This window comes from Rhincodon typus, chromosome 32, assembly GCF_021869965.1.
Source record: "Rhincodon typus isolate 14 chromosome 32, sRhiTyp1.1, whole genome shotgun sequence".
NCBI lineage: Eukaryota > Metazoa > Chordata > Chondrichthyes > Orectolobiformes > Rhincodontidae > Rhincodon > Rhincodon typus.
The window spans coordinates 11,029,896-11,055,681 of record NC_063363.1 but is presented as its reverse complement, the minus strand read 5'-3'; the positions used below and the strand labels follow the sequence as shown (position 1 = coordinate 11,055,681).

The 25,786-nt window shown below is 41.9% G+C and overlaps 1 protein-coding gene across 2 annotated transcripts in view; it reads right to left on the bottom strand.

Annotated features, from left to right (window-relative positions):
* The window catches only part of sik2a (salt-inducible kinase 2a), a 135,737-nt gene that overhangs the window by 19,968 nt on the left and 89,983 nt on the right, over positions 1 to 25,786 (bottom strand). For both annotated transcript variants that reach the window (XM_048615514.1, XM_048615515.1), the window contains 6 exons: positions 21,965 to 22,126; positions 14,868 to 14,992; positions 12,610 to 12,733; positions 10,358 to 10,578; positions 8,319 to 8,471; positions 4,206 to 4,367 (listed from right to left, as the gene is read on the bottom strand). In XM_048615514.1, the coding sequence (XP_048471471.1) occupies positions 4,206 to 4,367; positions 8,319 to 8,471; positions 10,358 to 10,578; positions 12,610 to 12,733; positions 14,868 to 14,992; positions 21,965 to 22,126 (947 nt within the window). The remainder of the gene's footprint in view (positions 1 to 4,205; positions 4,368 to 8,318; positions 8,472 to 10,357; positions 10,579 to 12,609; positions 12,734 to 14,867; positions 14,993 to 21,964; positions 22,127 to 25,786) is intronic.

Here is a 25,786-nt window from a genome sequence, read left to right as displayed (position 1 = left end):
CTTCCTCCCAAGCAGCTATTGAGTTTTCACTATTTATAATACAGTGCAGGTTCTTGTTCCTTGTGACATCGGCTTTCTTACTCTCTTTCTAGTTTCCAAGTACAAAGACATCCTCACATTTTAATGCACTGATATGTGAAATCAATTCTGTTGCTCAATTTCTTAAGTACAAATGTTTGTCCGAACGGTTCACTGACAATTCAGTTTAGCGTGCCTCTTCAGAGTGTATCCTGTCCCCTGCAAGGAGCTTCATTCCCTGGAAATGTTATTCATGACACGGGACTTGGTGGGGCAGGGGCAGAATTTTGCTGGACAAGTTTTCAAATAGCTCAAAAGTATGAACGTACAGACATGGAACAGGAGTAGACCGTTTGCCCCTGTCAAGCCTGCTCCACTACTCAATGAGAACATGGCAAAACTGACTGTAACCTCTAATCCACATTCCTAACTTACCCCCAGCACCTCTCCCTCCCTTGCTTGGTGAGAATCTCTCAATTGCTGCCTTAAAAACAAAAGCTCTTGCTTCCACCAACTTTTCAGGAATAGAATTCAAAGATTTACAACCCGAAGAAAAACAATTCATCACATCCCTGGACTAACTGGACCACTTTTACATTTAAACGATGATCTCTAGTTCTAGATTCTCTAATTCTCTCCATATCTAACCTACCAAGACCTCTCAGCATCTGCTTTTCAATCAACTTGCCTACCTAGCCTGTCCAAACTCTCCTCACAAGAGGACATGTCCATTCCAGGTATCAGTCTGAAGAACTTTCTCTAAACTGCTTTCAACGCATTTATATCCTACCTTAAATAAATAAAACAATACTGTACCACAGTATTCCAGATGTGGGCTTCACCTGGACATTTGCTCCTCAATTTGCATTAGCTTCACTGAACTGGGGATGAACTGTTTATAATTAGTTTTGTCTCCCATGGGTCGTAAGTACAAAAAGTCAGCCTGAATTTTAACTCTAAGAGCATAAATCAAAGACTGCTCTGGAACTCCTCCAACTTATATTAGACACAATTGATCAGAATAATATCCTTGGTAAAATAACAGTGTCCCCTGTGCCTCACATATTTTGAGTTAGAAGGTGTGGTGTTCGAGTTCGACTTCAGGACTTGGAGCTCACAAATCTAAGCTGGCACTGCAGGCCTCAGACACTGCAGCACTGTTGTAAGTACCACCTTCCAAAGGAGACATTAAACTGAAGCCACATCTCCCCTTTTGGCTGAGTCATAAAATGATGCAAAAGTATTATTTCAAAAGTGCAGTGGTTATCCCTGTATTCTGGTCAATATTTACCTCTCGATCAACAACTCAAAAAAGTAGAGTATCTGCTCATTACCACATAGCCATAAGTACATTTCTAAACAAAATATTTTATTGGTTATAAAGTGCTTCGGGGCATCTTGAGGTCATGAATGCATTATATAAATGCAAGTCCTTATTCTCCACACTTACTGGCTACTGTTCAAGTTACTTGATTGTTCAATATATTTTGTTAAATGGATTTAAGTGGAAAGAGAATGCAGATCAGAGATTAGTTACCACACTGCAGTAACTTTTCTCCAACTCTCACTGCCTTTGAAACTGACTCTATACTGGCGGGCAGAATTTACCCAATAATCTGCAATCCCAAACCCTGCAGTAAAGTAGTGAGTTCGTATAAGAGGCTTCATTCCTAAATTATTCCCACGTTTGTGTGACCCGTATGCAAGTTAATTCATTAGGTAAAGCACACTTGAATTTAGAAAACATTAAAATGCTTTAAACTCTGTTCCTCAAAGCCCTGCTGGTTGATCAAATCAGCGCAATGTCACTTGGTAACGCAGGAAGAAACCACATTTAAATACCAAAGTCTGTCATTAATGAGAGGTGCAATGATGCCAGAGCTCCTGCATTTGTCATCATTAAGTTTATAAATGTCTAAATTATGCAGCAACTTTTTTTTTTAAAAAAAAGAACTGTTAAGTTTAAAATGATGATTATGACTTGCTGTGGAAACTAGTCTGTTCCTTCATGCACTCCTCAGCGTAATCATAGAGAATGCAGTACAGAGGGGGCTTTTCTGGCCTCTTCCAGTGATGCCATCTCCTCCAAACTTCTCACTGTATTAGCTCTACTCATGCAGCATCTCATTACAAGAATATAGAAACTGGGTTTGCTTTGGCAGAATGGCAAATATAATAATGAATACAAAAGGAAGCACACTTATCCCCAACAATGGCTCAATTGTACCACACTCAAACATGTACACATGGAACTGAATACTGTAATTAGATTCCAATACAGGCAGGGTACTGATGGTAATACCCACTCCAATACGAGTGAATTCCCAATGGAGATGAACACACACAGAGTAGGGAATTTCTCTTCTACAAGTCTCCAGGATTCCAGGGGACACCTCAAGTGTGAAAAATTACCTTAATATCCACACTGCTGCGTTCCAACACATTATGAGTCATGCCTGTATCCTCCAAGGCAATATTTAGCACTACAGCTTTTAAAAAAGTTACAGCTAATTATATCTGCACTACACACTGAATTGACTCAAAAGATTTGAAAGGTTGCATACAGCCAGCTACCTCACTTACTGATGCCATCAAGATGGAATCTCAACCTTGGTTCTTTAAAGCCAGTTCAGGGTTAGGATTAGTTAAATGGGCTTGCTTCTCGCCTGGCCATTAAGTCTACTTTTGTTAAGACACTGAATCCTGAACTGATAATTGCAGATTCTGCCTTGAGAAATACCTGCAAGCAGAACAAACATTAGCTAACAATTACACAGAAACAGAAAATGTGACGTCCACGCAGAAGCCAGAATTAGTGGCTGCATCTGCTGGGGTTGTCTAGTAAATGCGAAGAACACCAACCACATGCATCTGTCGCTTAAAAGTCCCACTGACTTTCACTAGGGGCAAGCTGATGTATCCTGCTCTCAGGAGAGTACGTACCATTTCATTTAAAGGGCTAGAAAATCAAACTAGAAGACTTGCATTTATGTGGCACCAAACTTCTCAAAATATTTCTTTTTTACTGTCAATTGAGTCCTTTTGAGGTGTACGATTGTAACATAGGAATCGCAGGTGTCAATTTGTGTTCAGCAAGATCCCAGAAACAGCAAGATGGTAGATGCCAGATCATTTATTTTTCTGTGACAAAAGCAAAGTGCTGCTGATGCTGAAGATCTGAAATAAAAACAGAAAACAGGGCAGAAACTCAGCCTGTCTGGCTGCATTTGTGGAAAGAGAGAAACAGAGTTCATGTTTCATGTCCGATATGACTCTTCTTCAGAATCTGTTTTGCTGATGTTGCCTCAGAGAGTTAAATATTGCCAAGGAAACCGGCATTAACACTTCTGTTCTTCATCAAAATAGCTCCATGGGGTATTTTGCATCCACCTGACAGTGCCTCAGATTAACAGCTCTGCCAAAAGATGGCACCTCCAGCACTCCCTCGGTATTGCAGAGCAGCCTAGACTTTAGTGCCCAAGCCCTGGTTAGCACCCGAGGCCAAAACCTTAATGTTTCAGAGGCAGATGTACCACCAGCTGACACTCATGAGCAGCCTGGATCTGCATGGAATGTCAGGAGGTAAACTACTGGACTAATTTTAACTACCCGCCCAGCTGGATTCTGCTGGAGGGATAAGTTAAAGTGTCCAATTTGATCTTATCCATCAAGAAGTCCAGAACATTCACTGAATCTCCTACCACTTTTCATTAAAATATTCCACTATCTTCATTTAACATTATACCACAGGTTGCTCATTTTTGCATAGCAATAATCCATTTGTTTTAACCACACATACACACCCATTCACATAACACAAGAAGAACAACTAAAGTTGGTTTCATGCCCCTTTTTAGCAATGTTAAATTTTGATACTACCAGGTAACTACACTGTCTTTAACAAAGATAAATGCCCCAAGTCACTACACAGGAGTATTGTCAAGCTGAATGTGACACCAAGGCAGCCAATATAACTTTTCTGACTGTCTGACTCCAATATTTGTTGCCTGCTATATGAAAGATAGGTATGTGCACAGGAAGAGTTTAGATGGATATGGGCCAAATGCTATCAAATGGGAGGAGATTAATTTAGGATATCTGGTCAGCATGGACGAGTTGGACTGATGGGCCTGTTTCCGTGCTGTACATCTCTATGATGCTAAGTTAAAACAGAGTCGGTCACAAACCTTGGGAGTGTTGACATCTTCCTCCATGAAGGCTAATTCCGGCTGGCATCCAGTCTGCAGAAAGGAGAATGTGTCCACAGCAGCAGATTGTGGCAGGAGAGGGGACCTCAACAGCCTGATGTTCTGAGGCAGCAGGTTCACCTGGGGCATGACAGGATTTGCCTGAAGTCAAAAAAAAAGATGGCATGGTAATATTATCTTTGAATAAAAAAAGTTTTGGATATATTTATTCTTCCCCATTTTCCTCTCCCAAATCCACTGATTTCTCCTCACAGTGAAAAGAAGATGGAAAAGGTATCTCATCCAAACACCATTCTTCAGCACAAATCTAGATAGCAAATAACCACGAGAGGGGCATAATTTTAAATCTAAATTTGACCTGTTCCAATGTCTTCATCTTGAACAAAGACAGAAATTGCTGGAAAAACTCAGGTCAGGCAGGATCTGTGGAGAGAAATCAGAATTAACGTTTCAGGTCTAGTGACCCTTCTTCATGTTGGTGGTGGGTTACGGGCAGAAAAGATATTGGAAAATACACGAGAAGTCCTTCTATGGGCAACATAAACAGAATTTTAGAATAGTTGCTTGGTAGCAATAGAACCTAAGCATTTCCAAAAAAAGACACATTTTATTGAAGATTTTCATCTCGTACTCATCAGGATACAGAAAATATCAATTTATGGGGAAAACCAACATTTTCACTGGATGACAAGAGACTGTTGATTGGTACAGACATACAGTCTTAGAAGGCACCAGTTAACAGAGATTGACAGTTAACTGCCAGGCTGATTTTGAATTTAAAACCAGGCATGTTGACTCTCTCAGGATTACAGCCTTGAATTTTGCACTCAAGTGCAAAAGTGGATATCAAACCTAGAATCTTGGTGACTCACTCGAAGGAGGGCTAGCAATTGCCTCACAACCCTCAGGGTGGGTCTTAGTGACCAACGTGGGAGAAACAGAGTTAACATTTCAGGTCAATGATCTGTCACTAATTCTAGTGAATCTGAAATGTTAATTCTGGTTTCTTTTCACAGGAAATGGGGATTTTTAACTCGACCTCATTCATATTGCTGCTGGTCATTTAGATGTATATATGTATCAACTGACCACAACCAGACTAGGTCAGTGGTTTGACAGCAAGAGGCACAATGGGCATGGGCAACTCTGTGATCTTCGCAAGTGTATGTTTCTAAGATTGATGGTTATTTGATAATCAGTAACAACCTACTCTTTTAAAGCATAAACCTTCAAATATTTACATGGAAGATGGCAACAGAACATTCACAGACACATGCCTAAAAGTGTCAGCAAACTGTTTGCCAGATCCTGGGGGGTCTTGTTCATGCAGTCCTGCTGAAACTTTGGGCTAGTTGCTTGGGAGATTTCATCAAAAAGAAAGGTATTCACATAACTGAAGAGCCCACAGCAGGATATATGCAGGAGCGAAGGGGTCAGCTAAATGGAACCAACAAGTGAATGAATGATTAGTGAACAGTAATACATCAATTAGATTGTGTGAGTGCGTATGTGTGCACGTGCGTGTGTCTTTGCATGTGTACCTTGCGTGTGCGCGTGTAAACATGCATCAGCACCCTCAGACAGCATACACAGTTCTCGTCACAGCAATAATTTCTATTATGTCATATTTGCATAAAGGTCATGGAATCATCTCAAAGCAGCTGATATCTACCCTATTTCTCATTCCCTCATGGTGCCAGGAAATAGCTGAAATAAGAATGAAAGGGTAATTGCAACACTAACTGAGCTGGTATTACACAGGCAGTTACAACGATGATGGTGATTTTTACACTGCTTTCTAGATGGGCATCACAGAATGCCCACTCAATGCCGGCAGGGGGCTGCTTTAAGGAAGGATATCATTGTGGAGGCCTTCTGCTCCTACCTGTATTCAGGCTACAGCAAAACACTGGGAAGACTGCATATTTTGGCTCTGAAGTTGCAAGAAAGCATACTTCCCCCAGCAGGCACCAGGGAGGGGACATATCCAATGAAGAACTGCAAAGGTAATGCCAGCTTTATTGTCGGAACTCAACTGCAGCAACAGTGGATCCAAGGGAACACAAAGTTCCCCTCCAAGCCAAACACCATTCTGACTTGGAAATATATCACTGTTTGGTCATAGACTGTCAGTTGTTCTTTCAGTGTTGCTGGGTCAAAATCCTGGAACTTTGCTCCCTCATGACATTATAGGGGCCCCCTACACCAAATGGACTGCAGCGGTTCAAGAAGGCAGCTTACCACCACCTTCTCAAGGTATGGTCAATTTATCTTGGTCCAATCAGCGATGCCCACATCCTGTGAGTGAATAATAATCAAATAAACACGCTCTGACTTTGGATGGCACAGTTGACTGCTTGATATACAGGTCTGCCTCAGCAGGTGCATGGTACAAAGTAAGCAAGGTCAGAGTCCAGGAATAAGGGAGTTGATTGTGGAGATGTAATCAATCAGAGGTATTTGTGAATATTTGCTCACTATGGTGGAGTCGAGGACATGCCAATGAGTCTGGTCCGCCAAGCAAATCTTATACGTACAAACAATACTCCCTCAAAAGCAGGAGATTGTTATCGCATAAAGAAACCTTTAAAACATACAGTACAAATTTGCTCAGCACAATGAAGCTCAGCACAAGCTGGAAGAAACAGCATCTCATTTACAGCTTGGGTGCCCTGCAACCTTCAGGGCTCAATAGCAAGTTCAATTAGTTCTGAACCTGAACACCTTCTTCTATGTCCTTTATCCAACTCCAAACCCCAGGCCCTGTCATCACATAGGCTGCTTTCACCTATTTCTGGTCCCTATTATCAGCTTTTCTTTCTCCCTGACACACTATCATCCATTGGCATTGTCTGTCTAACTGTTGTTCTCTCTCTGGACTCCGTCTCCTCCTATCTACTCACTCCTCCCTTCTCTTCACCCTCCCCCGACAACCATACTCACCTCCATAGCTACTTTTCCGAGCTACTATCAGTTCTGAAGGACAGATCACTGGTCTCAAAACATTAACTCTGCTGATTTCTCTCCACAGATGCCATCAGACATGCTGAGTTTCTCCAGCAGTTTCTGTTTTTGGTCAAGATTTCCAGCATCCACAATTTTTCTTTTTTAGATTTAATACATGCAGTTGGGGATATAGGAATTTTGGTAACTGACTATTCTTCAGTTTGATTTATGACTATTTCAAAATTAAGTGCTTGAAATATATGAAAATGAACACATATAAAGGATTTTTTAAAACTGGTGTCCACTGTCAGCAGTGTTTTAACAAGGTTTCGTAACTTTAAAACAGCTGTCATAATAAAATCTAAGAGAAAAGGTAACAAAATTGTCGTCACTGCAAGCCTTTGTGATCTGAAATGCACAATCTGAAGAGTTGGTGGTCAAATATTTCATATATACCTGAAGGAAAATAAAACTGCAGTGCAATGGAGCAAAAGCAGGGTATTGGACTAATTGGATAGTTCTATAAAAAGGGACAGACAGGCACAAGGGACCAAATGGCTTTCTTCAGTCACGTATCAACCTATGATTCATAACCCAAACACATTCTATGACTCTTTGCTGGATTCCCCAATATAGAATGTAACTCAGTATGGTTATACAGAAGATGAAGGGAGGTAGGCTTAATGTTCAGCTCAATTAGTTCTTCAATTAACATTCAGTTAATCAGCACCACAGGCATAAGGAGGAAAACAGCTTAAAACAGATCTTCGTGAATCACTGACAAAATCCAAGTGTGAAAAGAACCATAAATAATTCAAAACATCATGGGACATTCTGTATTTTTAGCAAAACTACACACTCCCAAAAGTGCTGTACATATAAGAAAAGACTCAATAAATTCCTTTGCTGATTAGAAAGCATGAGATTATCTAAAGACTTGAGGTGTGAAGAGTAAAAATAGACCTAAAGTATATTCTCAAATACACGTACACCCTGAACTATTAAAGCCAATACATGAATCAATCCCAATGTGTACAACCTGTAGAGCTGGGGGCTGTAGTCTCTGCACAAGTGTTACTTCATCCAATAAAAAGTGCATGATACATGCACAACTGGCACAGCAACAGTCAAGAATGATGGCATTACCTTGGCAACACTTTGTTCAGCAATTGTGCTTGGTCGTCGCTGACGCGCATCAAGTCTCTGGTCTACAGGGAAACTGCTTCTGTGAGACTTGAGCCTCTCCACCAATAGATAATAAATAGCAGCAAAATGGTTATAACTCTTGTTCTGTAGAGACTGCAGAAAATGCCAAAAAAAAAGAAACAATTATTTGAACAGCAATTTAAAAAAAAACTCACAATTTACATCACCAGTTGTCCAGAGAAAAATAAAACTAGCACAGTGATGATGTGAGACTGTGACTGCTGATTAATTAAAAGGGATTTCAGTGAAGTGACCTTGTTCAAACCTCACTATCTTTCCCCAGGATGTTTTACATTTATTTCTCATTCCTCTGGTCAACGCATTTCTTGTGTTCATTGATTACTAAGTTGTCGGGGCCTTATTTTCTTACCAAGAATTATGGGCAAGTTAGGTCATCCTTGACTCATTTCTTGTCCCATCAATCTTACTGAAGTGGTGTAGGAAGCAACAATCTTCAGGCATAGCAATGAATCACCCCTGACAGCAATGAACTTAATGATTTTCTTTTAAGGGAAGGAAAGCACGATAATATGAATCCAGGCAATATTCTGAGAGAAACAACTGAAAAAAAGTCAAGAACACTTTTCAGCAATTAAATGAAGATGGAAAAGAAAAAGGGAACAATTTCATCAACTGGACATTTTGTTCTTCTTTAGGAAGAATTTACAGAATATAGAGATTTGAGAGAGAATGCAGTGAATACTATCGATTCTAAAGTTCAGGGTTGAAACAAACAAGGCCACTACTAAAGCCATTACTGAATAGCTGCTCATCCAACGATCTGACTGGGAAACTACAACACTGGCTTAAGGAGACTGAAGTGATAGGTTAACTCAAGGTGTTTAGTGGGTCACGCTCACACAAGGTCATGAGCTCAATACTGCCAGGCACCTCCGGCAAGTTCAATTCAAGATGGAAAAGCAAGGAAGAGAACAGGGAAGACAGAGAGAAACTGTCTAATTTTTCACACCTGAAGCAAGATAGTGACCACAGAGTGCCACTGAGATTCCTTTAGCAGGTCTCTGAGCTTCTATTCTTCACTGGCTACAAAAGGTGTGTGAAGAATCCTCGAGAGCCAAGCATATCTCAAGTTGCTGCTACTGAAAAATCTAATTTAGGATTTAGTCACACTGAAGCAACAGCACTAAAGACTGCCCTTTCAAAGCCACGGCAAACCAGTAAATAGAAAATAAAAGCAGCAGAGTCATGCTACTTGGTACTGGTGAGGCCATGCCTGAAATGCTGTGTACAATTTTCAGCTCCTTATCCAAGCAAAAGTATGCATCCCCTTTTGGGGCAGGTAAAGTTTCATGAAGTCTGGTGCCTGGGATGAGGGATTTCCCCACAAAGAAAAACTGGGAAGCTTGTGTGTATATATCCAGGATGAACAAGAATGAAATGAAACACATAAGCAAAACAATTCTTAGCTGACCGGACAGTAGATGCTGAGAGAATGTCTCCCATGTATGGGGAATCAAGGTAAGGACCATTTCATATCAGAATGAGGAGAGTCTTTTCATTCACGGGGTCATAAATCTTTGGAACATTCTATCCTGGAGAGGTGTGGACATTCTGTTGTAGAGTATATTTGAGACAAAGACCGATGGGTTTTTGGGTATTAGGAGAATTAATGAATATGTGGATAGCACAGGAAGGAGCAATCAAAGCAGAAGATCAACCATCATCTCGATAAATGTTGGAGTAAGTGAAAGGGACATAATGGCCTTTTCATGCTCCTTTTAATGTTATAATACTTTCAGTTGAACTCTTAGAGGGTGTACAAGGTAGGGGGGTTGCATGCGAGGATCATTGCAAGTACTGATTGCACATTCTCATCTAATGTAAATTGGAGATAGCCATCTACATCTGTGTAAAAGGACCTGATGAATGCAAAATACCGAAAACCTTCTTGTTGTCATAGAGAACTGAGTTTGATCAAAGCATGATGCTTTTCTCAATCTAAATATTGCACTCTTTACCTCAATGGTTTTCTGCTGGTCAATCCCTAGGCTGTGCATCAGTCGTAGAACTTGCTCATTGTATTCTCCCATGGCTGATTCAGTCTCAGTCGCTTGAGGATATACAATTGGTCGCTGTACTGGCACCTCGGTCAGCATCCACTTGTGCTCCTTTATCTGGGCAACTGTAAGTCTTTTAGAAGGGTCTAAGACCAGCATACGTCGAATAAGGTGTTCACAGTCTGGCAGGCAAGAAAGTCTCGATGAGTTGAGAACACTGGTTCACACATTGATCAAGTTTCCTACAAACAGATATTTGTCTAATAGTTTTGTTAAAGTAGTAGAGAAATATTAATTCTTTTTTAGTGGCTCCCTGATTAAAGACGCTACAATAATAAGAGCAGGGTGAATCCCAGGCTGATGACCGTTGCAGCATTTGGTCTCAGTTTGTCTGGGCTGCACAGCTGTAACATCCGTCAAGGTGTCCTCCTCCCAATCTCAGACTCCAGGAAAGGACATGCTCATGGGTGTTGGACAACATCTGGATCGTTTTTTTTTTAAATTCCCTGGCCATTCTAGTATCAGTTGCCCATTCCAAATTCCGCAACTGAATAGCGAGCTAGGCCATTTCAGAGGGCAGTTAAGAATCTGCCAGGTTATCTCGGGTTAGGATGGCAAATTTCTCTCCCTGTAGGGTAGCTGCCATGATGGGATTTGAACCTGCATCCTCAGGCTGTAAACTTGGGTCTCTGGATTACCACAGTGGCATTATTACCGTACCATTGCCTCCCTCTTACAAAGCTACCCATGGTCAAACAACGCGCCACACTCACTTGATAAGCACACAAATAATTGGCCGCTTGGAAAAAGGGTGTATGGAGCATTAAACTATAATCTAATAAAAATAAAGGAAAGTTGGGGGAAAATTGGGAGACAGAATGGAAAATAAAATCCATGAATGGGTAACCAGAAAAGGAATCATTTAAATCTTTCCCTTGACTGCAGTTTCCATCTAATCTTGGAAAGCTCCGGCAGATTCCATAGTTTAAACCCACAATGTCTTGCACCAATGCTTCAAATATAACAGCAAAAACCTGACTACATGAATATTTATAATGAATCAAAGTTCTTGTTTCTAAAATTACATTACCTGGTGTGAACTACATACCTGATCATGTGCAGTATGTCAATAATGGCGTGGAAAGCTCTTTATGATTAAACTTGACAATTTTACATAAACAAATCCAAGAATCAAGTTACTTGTGGACTTGGATCAATGCAATTCACCCAAATCTTGCCCAGACTTAGATAGATTCTGTTATTTCTGATGTTGTCAGAATATAGTAGCCACAGGCTATTTTCTGCCCAAGTACAGGAGCCCTTCTGACAAAAACTGGGTGAGAAGTTAACCAAATATTTATTGAATATAGTACTCAACTCCTTATAATATTGATACGAAATTTGAGTTTAGGTTATGATGCCTTGAATTAAAGCTACAGCCGTTTTGTAACTTGTCAGAAGACGATGCACTTTTAAAAGTGGCCACTAATATATTTTAAATGGACTTTAGTTCAACTTAAGTACAAAGGTCAAGAGAGCTCTGAGGGTTGCAATTAATCTCTCCAGATAACACTGGCAAAGATTGGTAAAACCACCCACTGTTGGGGACTCTTGGGTCTCGCAAATTGCAGGATTTCTGGGCCAGGTCTTACTCGCAGGGTCCCACCTAAAAATTGCTGGTCAATCATCCTATATGAGTGGAATATGACTCCTGACACAGGGGCTGGTTGTGCAGTTTTTAGCAATTCTGCCTCTGGATTCAAGACTAACTCCAGGATTTGATGGCCATAGAAAGCACACTTGTGATGTGACCAAACAGGTTGATTATCAATCCACAAATTCTTTAACTACACCTCTGGTGAGCCGAGATTCTGTTCTGGTCAGCCAGACATGATATGCACTGTTGCCCCTGACAGTCTCTGGCAACAGGCTACCAAACTGTTCCAGGAATCAACTAGCTGTGGAAACAGATGTATGCACACATTTTGTCTGCTTCACGAGTCACTAAATGCAGGAGGAGAAAATAAGGATGATAACATCCAAATTGTTGGAAGTTTGTTGAAAGCCTAGATAAAGAGCAACTCTTTTTTTCTCTCTCTCTCACACACACACGCACACACACAAACACAAACACAGTCTGAAATGAGTGTCACACAGATTAAAGCTTAACAAATCAAATCAAAATGTTTATCAATTGTTTTGTCCATTCTCACCTTCTGACATGAAGTATGGAATTCTAAACCTGCCTTCCAGAACCCTCTGCCTCAGGATGGGGAGCGTTGGACCGTCAAATGGTAAAGCTCCACAAACCAACACATAGAGGACCACACCGAGACTCTGCACAGACACAAAAATGAGAAGCCTCATGGAATGCTTTCTTGGGAAAAAAAAACACCACTGCTCAATGCTTGGAAAGGATTGTACTTAATGCAGCATTTTATGGGCACAAAGCAGAACGCTGTGCCTCGTTCAACCGGAATTGGCAATTCTGCTTAGGGAGCCACAGGCTGGCTGAGTGTCAGAATCAAGAGAACATCACATGTCCACAGTGGGGAATCACCCTGCTGTGGTGGATTTGGAGGTGCTGTGGTGGATTTGAAGAGGAGCTTTATTCCATACCAAACAGTGCTATTCATGGACAGGGAGCACTGGCTGAAATGAGGCAAACACTCCCCTGCACTAATTTCACTCAGTTTGATAATCACAAAACAAAATAAAAATGAAAAGGTCATCATTGATAATAATGCCTGGGGCTTTCAAAGTAAAGTTGTGACATCTGCTCTTTTGCTTGATAAATTTGCCCCTGATAGTTTAGAACTTTCTTATCCCTTTTAAAGCTACATAGTGACAAAGACAATGAACTATATATAATACATATCTGTTCCAGCGATACTGGCAGGCAGAATGACTGATCCAACTGGTTACATCCTGTTGTATGCAATAGCGTAACACCAGTGAACAGAAACTGATGTCATAACTTCAGGATGATTCAATGTCCGATACTTGCTATTTTAATAAGGTGATGGTTGGAAAAAAATAGGGGAAATGGGACGTGTAGACAAGAGAAATTCTTATTTAGCATTTTCTACACTAAGTTTTTTGATCCAAATAATTTGAAGTATCTATTTCAACCAACAGAAAAATAAGTTAAGGCCTAGGTCCATAGCCAGCCTGCTGATGGGGTTAAAGTTTCTTCTATTTGCTGGCCTGGCTTAGACGGAGATCAGGAAACTTCAAGTCACCTCCTCCTATAAAAATCACAGTGAAAAACTACACACAAATTGGCCTCTGTTAGCAGCCTGCCCCAGTCAAGCGTGAAGGCAGCCAGCATAGAGAATGGACAAACAAAACAAAAAGTTGAGATCATTTGGCCACTCAGTCCTACTGTCACCTAATGCAATCACCTTCCTGCACTATCCCCATATTCCTTAATTCCTTTAGTCCCCAGTGCAGGAACATAACTGTCACATCAGGGCTGAGCACAATGCTGGTGTACAGCAGAGTTTTACCCGGTGACTAACTGCACTGTTCATAGGACTTAGGAAGAGCAATAGCCCATCTGTCCTTCATGTCTTATCTACCATTCAAAAATATCACGGCTGATCTGACTGTGGTCTTTTCCTGTCCTCCAAACCCTTCCCGAAATGGGAACCTCCGGGCATGGAAACCTTAATGCTATCACCCCAGTATAAAGTGCAGCATTTCCATTGTCCGGTGCAGGTTATCTTCAGCAGATCAAGTCTAAATCTAACAAAAAGGTCATCAAATTTGCAAGCAGACCACTAGCTTCCACACAGAAGCATTCTGTCAGAACTCTAGGATCCTCCCTCACCAGACTTGAGTACTCAAAGGGTGATTTGTTGGAAATCACTGGTGCATTTCCAACAGATCCCCAACCATGATTAGCTGATATTCCCAAGGTGGTGCTGAGGTCATCATGAACTTAAAAGCAAGCAAACAAACGTTGACCTCCTTATACATATTACCATGTTTACAAATATAGAATTCAAAAATTTAATAACAAATTTATTGGACAAATGATAATTGGGACTAAGCAAGACACAACCTACATTTTATAAATCTGTAACAACCCCATCCGGATGAGGCAAGAAATTTACTGGCAGGATGAAAACATATGTAAAAAAATCTAGAAGATCCCACGTCTGTCTGCAGTCTATGTGGAAGGTAATTGACCTCTACCAGAGCACTGGAGCATCATCACAGTTAAGCTCAGTTGAGTGGCAATTAGGAGCTGTATAGAGAAGTGTTAGGGGTTTATTACAGATTCAGAGAGAGGTTCCACTCTTCATTACTGACCATTCATGTGAGGACACAGTGAGTCACCATAAGAAAGTACCAGAACAAGTCAGAATCATTGGAAACAAAGGGATTAACGGTTTCAGAAGGAGAAGGGAATTCCAACTTGTTAAAATCTTTAAGACTATCATTATGGTTTAAGTGAAGTTGTTACCCAGATGTCCAGTTGTGGTCCCTCATACTGCTGTCCTTCAAAAACCTCTGGAGCTGCGTACGGTGGGCTGCCGCACCACGTGGCCAAGGGTTCTCCGGGTTTGTAGAAATTACCAAACCCAAAATCTGTTCAAATGGAAACACAACCGGAAATGAAGCAGCCTTTATGTTATTCCAGATATCAGTACCTTGCGGGAGTCATGCACTTTGTCACAAGTTCTACTTCCGGTTGTCACAGTTTTAGTTCACACTTGCCTCTCAATATTTACCATTGTGGATCGCTATGTCAACACACTGGTTTGGTTAGTCCATGATCACAAATACAGTTACAGGCTTTTAACCCTGACTGTCTCTGTGGACTAAGTTTCTAAAGGTCTTATGCTGACTTAGACAACGCCACCAACAATTTAAATACATAATGAACAAAATAGAATCAGAAAGCAGTTTGGCTACAAGAATGTTATTTTTGTAGTTGTTTTTGTGGGTAACCATTCCCCTGAGCCAGGAGCAGCATCATCCAATAAACCCAAATGAATCCAGCAGCCAATAGATCAATTTCCTGCCCACCCTCACTTTCCACTGATTGGCATCAGTATGTCGAGGTATACCTAAAGCAAATGTCTCAAATTGCAGTAGAAACCTTCCACATCACCAATATTAAAAGCCTTGCCACACGAATGATTTGCGCAAACTGGCAGGTCTGCGGCACAATCCCAAACTAGATAACCTATCAGTACATGTGGTGTCGTCACCAAGGGTTAAAACGCTGGAATTGAGAAACCTGCATCTTCTAGTGTAAGACCACATGCTAATGATGATACAGTGATTGGTGTATTCTCTGTCCAAGAAGGTTTACTGTATTTGCTGTTCATGCTCTACGCTGGGGAGACCGAATGCAGATGGCAACTGTTTTATGGAACACATTGATCAGGGCCCAAGCGCAGTCACAAGTTTCTGATCACCTGCCATTTCAATCTTCACCTTGCTGCCTCTCTGACCGCTCTGCCCTCCAACTACTGTTCAAATGAAGCTAAACACAAGCTTGAAAAACAAGACATCGTCTTCCAATTAGTCACTTTACAGCCTTCCAGACCCAGCCTTGATTAAAATATTTCGGTTCCTAATTTCTGCCCCCATTCTATTTTCTCCTATTTTCTTTCTTCAATCCTCAAGATTTTCTCTCCTGTTTTTGCTTTGGGACAGCAGCTATTCCCATTCTGCCAATCACATCTCTTCCATAGAGATAACAAGGTGTAGAGCTGGATGAACACAGCAGGCCAAGCAGCATCAGAGGAGCAGGAAGGCTGACATTTCGGGCCTAGACCCTCTTCCAGATGTTTCTTTTGACTTTAATCCCTCCCACCATTGCTCCCTGCTGTCTTACATGACCAATCCATGTCCCTCAGTCTCTCTAGTACAAACACAAACGTTCCCTTTTGTTCAGTGTTTAGTCACCCCCATCTCATCTGCTCTGAGCTCATCATATTTCTACATTTTCCCAATTCTGATAAAAGATCATCAAATGAAACATTAACTCTGTTTTTCTCTCCACAGATACTGTCAGACCTGCAGAGTATTTCCATGTTAGTTATATTTACTTAGATGAAGCTGGGAATGGATTGTCAAAAGAAAACATTCTGAATGTTTTCTATCAAAGGAATGTAGCCTCAAGCAAATATTTTCCCACAGAAGCAGGGTCAGTGATGTAATCTCACCATCACAACAGGCTGATTGTTATGCACCACCAAGCCCCTCTCATGCTTGAATCGTTTAGAGATAGAGTTATAGAGACAAACAGCATAGAAACTGACCCTTTGGGCCACCTCATCTATGCTGACCAACAGACAATAAACTACACTAATCCCATTTACATGCACTTGGTCCCACGTGTTCTATTTATCTACCACTATCTTCAGATCTCCTCCCCTTTACTTGTACCCTCTGGTGTTAGGCACGTAAAAGGTCCTTCAAGATCCTGAGCAGCTCTTCTCCTCAGCCCAGATGACAGTGTACAGTGCTTCGAGCGCTGCTCGGCATTACACCTTAAAGACCCTTACACCATTATATAACAGCATAGACCCAAGGATTATGCATAAGTTTCCATATGTGCACCTGATATTCTGATCAGTAAATAGACTTACTTCAACTGACAATGTCCAACTGTGAATTGGACACATCAGTAATGTTTACACTGACCATACAAATGCTCAGACCCTAGTAGCCAGGATTCGAGAAGAATATTTATGAGGCACAGCTGGACCCACTCAGACCTTTGGATGAGAATGTCATGGATTCCTGTTCCACTCGAATCTAGAATCCCAATGCAGTACAGATGGAGGGAGCACTGCAGTGTAACATGTATTCTTTCAGAAGGCATTTTAAAATTAACACCCAGCTGCTTTTATCTGCTTGAGGGGCAGACCCTACCTGCATTTGAGCCTTTTGAAAGCAATTGTACATCACAATAGAAAAGTCTAAAATTATACCATTTCAGCTTTTCACACTTCACTGTTAAAAATTGCATCTTGCTTTGTTTGACAGGACGAAAATTACAAAGTAATGCAGAAGGTTTACAACAGGGCAAGAAAGGACTTTGTCTCAATGATCGTGTTTCTGACCTGGCTTTAATTGTTTAAATGGAGCAACATGACATTAAAGAGCATGCCACAAAGCATAGGTCTCACCATTCTTCAAGTTACTTTGGGCTTCATTAACAAAGGCACTGGGCCCACACTGAGACAACCTCAGGCTGCCAAAAAGTAATCATCAGGACGACATAAAGCGTGTCTGTTTTACTGCTCTCCACTCCATTGCCAAAGTAATTATTGAAAAAGAACATTTAGTTGCTTGGAATAGGGCCTTCTTGCCTCCTGAACTACTGCTGGCATATTGAAGGCCATTTGTTATGACAAAGTTGGATGGCATTGCCCAGCAAAGAAAGAAACTGAAGGTGCAATGTGACCTGTTGACCCATGAGCATCCTGCAGCAGGGCTCACCACTTGGTGAGAAGCATTTTTTTTGACTGGCACCAGTCCTCATGCTGTTCTAATAAACAGAGTGACTTTTCCTTTAAAAGTAAAAACCAGACCAACCTTCACATAAAAGAATGAAGCAAAATTCCCTTCCTTTTCTGGCTAAGGACCTCACTTACATCTGCGTGGATAACTTTAAACAAATATTGTGGCACCACATATTTGGTTACTTGGCTAATCTTTGACTTATTGACGAACCATAATTTCACGCAGTGTTAAGTATTTTCAATCCAGTTCTTTGCGAAAAAAAAAAATCATCTACCACAAAATACAAGCAGGAGTCCAAAGAGCTTTCCTCTGGACTCCTTTGCAGTGGAAACGATCAACAGTCATCCCTCCCCTTCCCTGTTCCCACTCAGCCACTATTCCCTCATCCTTATTCCAATCCCTCCCCCCACATCAGCATTGCAATGGAGTGAGGGGAATTCATTCCGCTAAGCTGCTGACAAAAAAGAATAGATAGGAGCCCGTGGTTGTGAACTAATTGTCTGAACTGACCCACTTCATGAGCAGCATACTGATCAGCAGTGTTTGACGTCAATTCTCGGCTGTTGTCCACTGGCTAGGAAAAGCTATCAGAGAGGCTGCTTCAGAATAAAAGCCACAGCAGCCGTTGAACTGCATGACTGTCAGAAGGTGTAGTGAGCTTCCTCTGCTCACTCCCCCACCTCAGTTCCCCTGCCCCTCACTCCACTTCTCCCCTTCACCATCTTGCCCCCTGGGTGTGAGGGAGTCACAGGTGAGAACCATTTCTGGCAGATTCGGCCCCCACTGCCCAAAGCAAAAATGACTAGACATTGTCAAGGGACTTCTAGATGTGAAGTGGAGGAATGATGCTTGCCAAAAAGAATCCTTTTCATCTTCCCATCGGTTGTTAATCTATCGAGAAGATACACAGAAATCCCTCCCCGAGCACTCAATAAGAGGGATTCATAACGCAATGGGAAAGAGATAAATCCGGATTTCTGTCTCTCTCAGCTCTTAACCTCGTAACTGCTGTGCAAGACTTGAGCTAGAGTTTTAAAGCCTACGTTTTGGTCAGTACTATATTAGTGAAGCTAGCAACAGACTTTAACAGTTTTTAATACAAAGGAATTTCTATTTCAGCAGAAATGGATTGTATTTATCCCAAGTTCCAGAGAGACTGAATGATTGAGGGAGATAGATACATTGGTTAATGGGACTGGCATGGGTTCAAGTTTAATAAGCTAACGGACTATTGTATTATCACTTGAATTTATGAGGCTTTTGTAGTTCATTTAGAGCACACTTCAGCCAGTAACTGTTTAAACAATCATTTCTCTCTTGCCTCCACTGCCTATTCTTGAATCCGGGGCTATATCATTAATTCAACAGAGGGATTTTCAAGTCAAAAAATGAGTGAATGAATCCTCTGATAGACTTTGTCACTTGTGGCTGCATCAGTAAACTTAAAGTGCCTCACTGTCAGTTCCAGCAATTGTTCAGTATGGAACAGAATTTTTAATGTGAAACTGCATCGCACAGGTTAGAAAAATCTTGGGATCGATTCCTGGTCTGCGCTGAAATGACTGGTCTCAGCAAGTACAGTGGGTCGACAACTGTAACAAAACTATTCTCAGTGCCCCGCACAAGGATAAAGGAGAAAAAAATAGTCAGTTCAATTTCCTGGCCCCAGTTTCTCTTGAGTGCCCTCGCTGGGGAGTGCGTCAAGCCTGGCCTTACAGTCAAATAACTTGATTGCTCGCTCCGCATGCTTTCAGATTGTTACTTTGACAGACAGGAGCACACTGGCTCCTGTATTTGCAGGTCAACCAGGGTTAGCATTCTTGGAAGGGTCACGGGGAGAAAGAAGCAGAAAAGGGGGTGATTTGTTTTGGTCAATGCCTCATCATCTTGCACAGTGCCTTCAAACCCATATGATAAATCTCACGCCCCCCCACCCACTCACACACCGCCCCCCCACCCCCAGTTCTGCCTTCCCTCTTTGCAAAATAGCCCAAATGAAGCAAACAGAATCCAGAGTGCCATCTCCCTGATACTTAAATGGTTCCAGATCGCTCCTTGTGCTTTTTAACACTGGGCCCCAGTGATCAAATCAAAAGAAAATAATCCAGTGCTCCACAGCCCTTGGAGATGGAAAGCAGCCCATTTTACACAGTAACTACAGGTACTTTGAAGTGGTGAATGAAAGTACAGTTCATACCAATGACCTTTCTTTGCGTAAAAGGTCTCAAACAATCGTGTTGGAAACAGCCTTTTAAACAATGAAAGCTTTCAAGTACGGAGGGAAATTCACATGCATTTCATCGGAGATATGTGGGTGGGGGGGGGGGGGGGGGGGGGAAGCAGAAAGAGACAAAACAGGAGGCTCTCCCTGGAAGGCTGGACTTTGGATCACCAGAACCTTACGCACAGAATGAGATCACTCGGTCCATCATGCCTGTACTATATCTCTGATAGAGCAGGGTAACGAACTAATTGGATAGCTCTTTCGCCATAGCCCCATAAATTAACCCTTTCAAATATGTACCAAATTGCACACTTCAAGTTAGGACCAAATCCAGTTCCCTTATATTTGAGATAAATGCATTTCGGATTACCACAAGCCATTGTAAAATAAAACTTAGATCTGCATCCTCTGATTTCTGACTCGCCTTACATCGTTTCCCCTCTTCTATTCTATCAAAAACCCTCATCACTCTGAACACCTCAATTCTCTCACCTTTTGACTTTCTCTGCTCTAAAAGAGAACAATCCCTGATAAGCAAAGTAAACGATTTTCTTGAAATTTCAGGAAATTTCCTGGACATACCCACTGTGCTTTCGTTGGTAAATACATTGGGCTGGGTGCAGTGATGTACTGAACCGGCCTCGAAAGAGCTGCATTTGATCCATTGGAGATATATTTGTTCTGATTCTGGCCTTTTCAACATCTCTAATTTTAACCACTCCACTGCTGGCAGCTGAGCCTTCAGTTGCCTCAGACCCCAAGCTCTGGAATATCCTCCTTGCCTCTCTGCTGCAACTTCCTCCAACACACTCCTTAAAGCCTAGCTCACTGAGTCATACAGCACAGAAAAGGCCCTTCGGTCCATCGATGTAAGCTTACAGACATCAGATCTAACATCTCCTTGTGTAGCTTGGTCTCAAACTTTGCTTTGTACCACTTCTACGGAACACTTTAACATGTCTCATTACATCTAAAGAGAAAAGTCTGTGTTTTAATTGAATTCAGCTGGATTACCAGTTGGAATGCTGGACATAGCCGCTGTTTCCCTGCCTGCAGGACAGAAGTCAGACCAAACTCCTATTCACTATCTTTACCTGGATATGTATAAATGCTGGGCAAGGACAGGATCACCATGTAAATATCTTGTGAAGCTGAAAGGCCTGCTGAAGCAAAGTGCTTAGGGCCTTAACAAGAGAAACAGCTACTGGGTCCGTGTTTTGGAGAGCAGCTGGTACCACTGACATCAGGAGAAAGAAGGGTTAATCTGGGGGCAGCGTCAGGGAGAAAGAGAAAAACAAATGGAGAGGGAGAATAGGGAATTGTAACACACTGTGCAGCAGACCCAAAAGACTACAAGCAGACCAGATACGTGCTTTTGTCATATCTATGCAAGATTGTTCTTGTTAATCTAATTGCTCCCTCTGTAGAAAATAGGCCGAATGCATTGGGCAATGCAGCCCAGGTACACTGCAGTAAATATGGTACCTTCAAGTCTCTGACAGGTCTCCACTGTGCCAATTTGGAGGAACTGTCCATATGCTGTTGGGAGGGGAGGGGTTGGAAGACAAGAGGCAGGATAAAGAAGAAACTTGGGCTGCAAGTAACATGGACTGGAGATCAAAAAAAAAGGCTCCTGGAACATTCCAAGCAACACTCCAGATTGCATACAAGGGGCCCTGCATCAAACAGAAAGTGGTCCACACAAGGAGAAGGAGTGGAACAAGATGGATTAGCTTTTAGTGAACTCTTTGGCAATAAGCCAGTAGACAGAATGTTCTCAGCCTCCTGTTAGGTTTTGCAGGTAAGTGTTAATATCAACTAAGCTCTTCAGATCTCACACTCACAATACGCACCCGCTATTTTAATATTCATATTGCTGTCTAACAGAAGGTTCTCAGCTTTCAGATCCCGATGGACGATTTTGCGGTTGTGGCAATATTCCACTGCCGACAAGATCTGCCAGAACTTGCGCCTGGCCTCCAGCTCACTCAGCCGGCCGTGGTTTGCCAGATAATCTGAAATTTGAACAGAGAACATTGTTACTATGTTGCCATAAAAACAGCAGGGAACTCTAGCAGTGCATCACAGATCAATGGAGGTCCCTGGGTCACTGAGAACATGCAATAAAAGAAACAGTGAGCCAAGGGAAAAATCGATCTTGGACTAGATTCATGCAAGTTGTTGATGAAGTCCCATCTTTGCACAGGTGGTCACAACCCGCAAACCGATTTATTTTATTAATTGAGACGTCTGGGCAAGGGACGAAGGGCCAAGGCCCATTGTGCAGGAAAAGCTGTAATGACTGCAGAAAGCAGACACTAAATGAAGCATAGGTGACTGAAAGCTGGAGCTCTGATCGCCTCTATACAGTCTGTAGGCTATGTTTGATACCAGGAGAAAAAGAAAAACAGGTTAAGAAGAGAGACGCAGTGTGTGTGTGTGTGTGTGTGTGTGTGTGTGTGTGTGTGTGTGTGTGAGAGAGAGAGAGAGACAGAGACAGACAGAAGACATAAAGAGGCAGAGAGAAAAACAGAGAGGGAGGGAGAGGGTAAAAAAGCTTCTTCTGGTGAACTTCTAATAATTTTTTAAAATATTGATGATCATACACCTCGACAGAGTTCTATTTTTGTGAACTCACAGGATAACCTATACTTGCCAAAAGAAAAATCGCACAGAGACAAATGACTTATTACTAAACATTTATCACTTGCACACCAATTCTAGCGTTACCTTACAGATTCCAAGTGAACAACTCACTCCCAGAGAAAAAAACAATTCAACAGGTCAGCTCATGCAAGTTTTAGTCTTGCTTACAGTTTTACTTCAAGCTTATAGATTTACACTTTGCACCAAGGCGAAACCACAAGTACAAATGCAAGGTGAGGGGCCAACCTGCAGGCACTAGTTTAGCAAGGGACTCTTTTCATGTTGAGGCAGGTTGCATTTACAATATAGCTGTCATGACAGTACAAAGAGAACACTACAGTTGTAGTGTAAGTCACACTTGTATTAGCACTGCAGAGAGCTATTTATTTAGGCACTCAGTTCTTCCTGTATGTGTTAGAACTCAGACAAAACCTCTGTTATAGGGTGTGGGAAGGAGTCATAAAAAACCTGTCTTAAAATAAAGCCCAATACATCCTATACTCAGCTTGTTAAATTATATCTGCAGCTGAGATCATAGCACATCCCCGTTTACAATAGCCCAACCTAACTACCCCATAGACACTGGGGTGACAAGGTGGCTCAGTGGTTAGCACTGCTGCCTCACAGAGTCAGGGGATCAGGTTTGAATCCAACCTCAGGTGACTGTGTGGAGTGCGCACATTCTCCTCGTGTCTGCGTGGGTTTCCTCCCACAGTCCAAAGATGTGCAGGTTAGGGTGGATTGGCCGTGCTAAATTGCCCGTTGTGTCTAGGGACGTGCAGGCTAGGAGGATTAGCCACGGGAAATACAGGGAAAGGGTACAGGTTGAGTGTGGGTGGAATGCTCTTCGGCGGGTCAGTGTGGACTCAAATGGACCAAATGGTCTGTTTCCACACTAGGCGTTCCATGATTCTAAAGGAAATAAAAACAGGTGCACTATTGATTGAAATTGTAACAATTGGGATGGGTTTTGATGGAGGTGATGGAGGTGGTGGAGGAGTGGGGAACACAAGGATCTCATTTTCCTAAAACAGGCCAAAAATGGCTCCACTGAAGTGAAAGGAGGAGGATGGGGGCACAGTAGGAACATCTAATCCACCCCAGCCCCACAGCTAGTATTTGGAGGGTAGTTAGGGAGAGACATTGACAACCTGCCTGTCCTCAGCTTCAGAGGGCTGCAGCTGGGTTCAAAAAGCAAGAATAAATGATAGTTGGGATAAAATGGACATAAGGACAGCATCAGGCAAGAGCTGAAGAAAAAAAACTAAGTGACCAATAATGATGTGCTCGCTAAAACATACTGAAGCGGATCATCCCTCACTTTACAACATAGGGCTGAAAGGAGAGAACGGTAGGTTAAAAACAATACTGTCCCACAGAGAGCCACATTGTAATGCAGTACTGAGGGAGATCATTCAGCTCATCATGCTAATGCTTCTCTTTAAAGAAAATGACCCAAGTGGTCCCACTTGATGCTTGGTTGTTGTTACAGAAATTAAACATTGCTAAAAGGAGACATGAAGTCAAAACATACGATCAGCACGTCTGAAACGCACAATATTTGACACAACAGATTCAAGAACAGCTTCTTCTCCACTGTTATCGGACTCCTGAATGGACCTGTCAAATTTCAAATTTAATGTTGACCTCGCTCTTTGTGCGCCTTCTCTGCAGCTGTAATATTGTATTCTATTACCCTAATGCACTTTGTACAGTATGATCTGCCTGTACTGCATGCAAAACAAAACTTTACATTGTACTGAGATATATGTGGCAATAATAAATCAAATCCAAAAGGGAGTAACAATTTTTGCAGAAGTAGGAATAGTCCAACCAATTAGCAGCTTCTTCTCACATGGTATAAATTTTCGTTTCCTTTCTAAAATGGTTTTCCGTTTCAGTGCTGATGGGTACAACATGAAAACCTCGGACTTCTGGTCTCCTGATCAATTCTCCACTGCTCTGCAAATGTTCCCTTTCTAAAAATAAATCCAACTCTCTTTTAACAGAGATTATGAAATCTGCTTTCACCATATTTTCAGAAAGTGCATTCGAGATGATAACAACGTATGGCATAAAATAGTTTTGCACTTCCACCTTGGTTTTTGCACTGTTTACTATCTCCTTTGACTACCAGCAGAAACACTGTTCACCTGTTTATTCTATCAAAACGTTTCATGAACTCTCAGCAATTCCGTTGAAACGCCCCTCAACCTTCCTTGTTCAAAGGAAAACAATCCAGAAAATATTATGATTGAGGCAACTCTGCCCATTTGGGAAATCCTTTTGATATGGAGCTGATCATTTGGACTAGACTCATTCATTCCATGACCATAAAACATCATCTGAACTGGGAAGTCAGGAATCACATGAATCACACGGCTAGAAACACCCGGAAAAACGCCGCCTGCAAATGCTACCAATAATTTGGGAGTGATTAACAGTGTACATTGGAATTAAAAAAAAGGAAAGGTTTTTGAAACTTCTTTCAACGTCTTAAAGACTAAGCCAAGTCATTTGGGAACTTTCACCAGCAGCTTAATTTCTAAAGCCACTTCTCTCTCCTCCTAGGTAATATTTTCATTGGTAAATTCATAAAACTAGGTAGAAATTACAGCAAAGAACAGGCCACTCAATCTAACTGGTCCATACCAGTGTTTGTGCTCCTCCTATCTCACCCACCAATCAACAATGTTCCACATTTATTTTCTCCCTCATGAGTTTCCTCTTCCTCTTATAAACATCTACATTCTGTCTCAGCTAATCTAGGTGTTATCCATTCTGACTCGGGGACCGCTTTGCAGAACACCTACGCTCGGTTCGCAACAAACAACTGCACCTCCCAGTCGCGAACCATTTCAACTCCCCCTCCCATTCCTCAGACGACATGTCCATCCTGGGCCTCCTGCAGTGCCACAACGATGCCACCCGAAGGTTGCAGGAACAGCAACTCATATTCCGCTTGGGAACCCTGCAGCCCAATGGTATCAATGTGGATTTCACAAGTTTCAAAATCTCCCCTCCCCCCC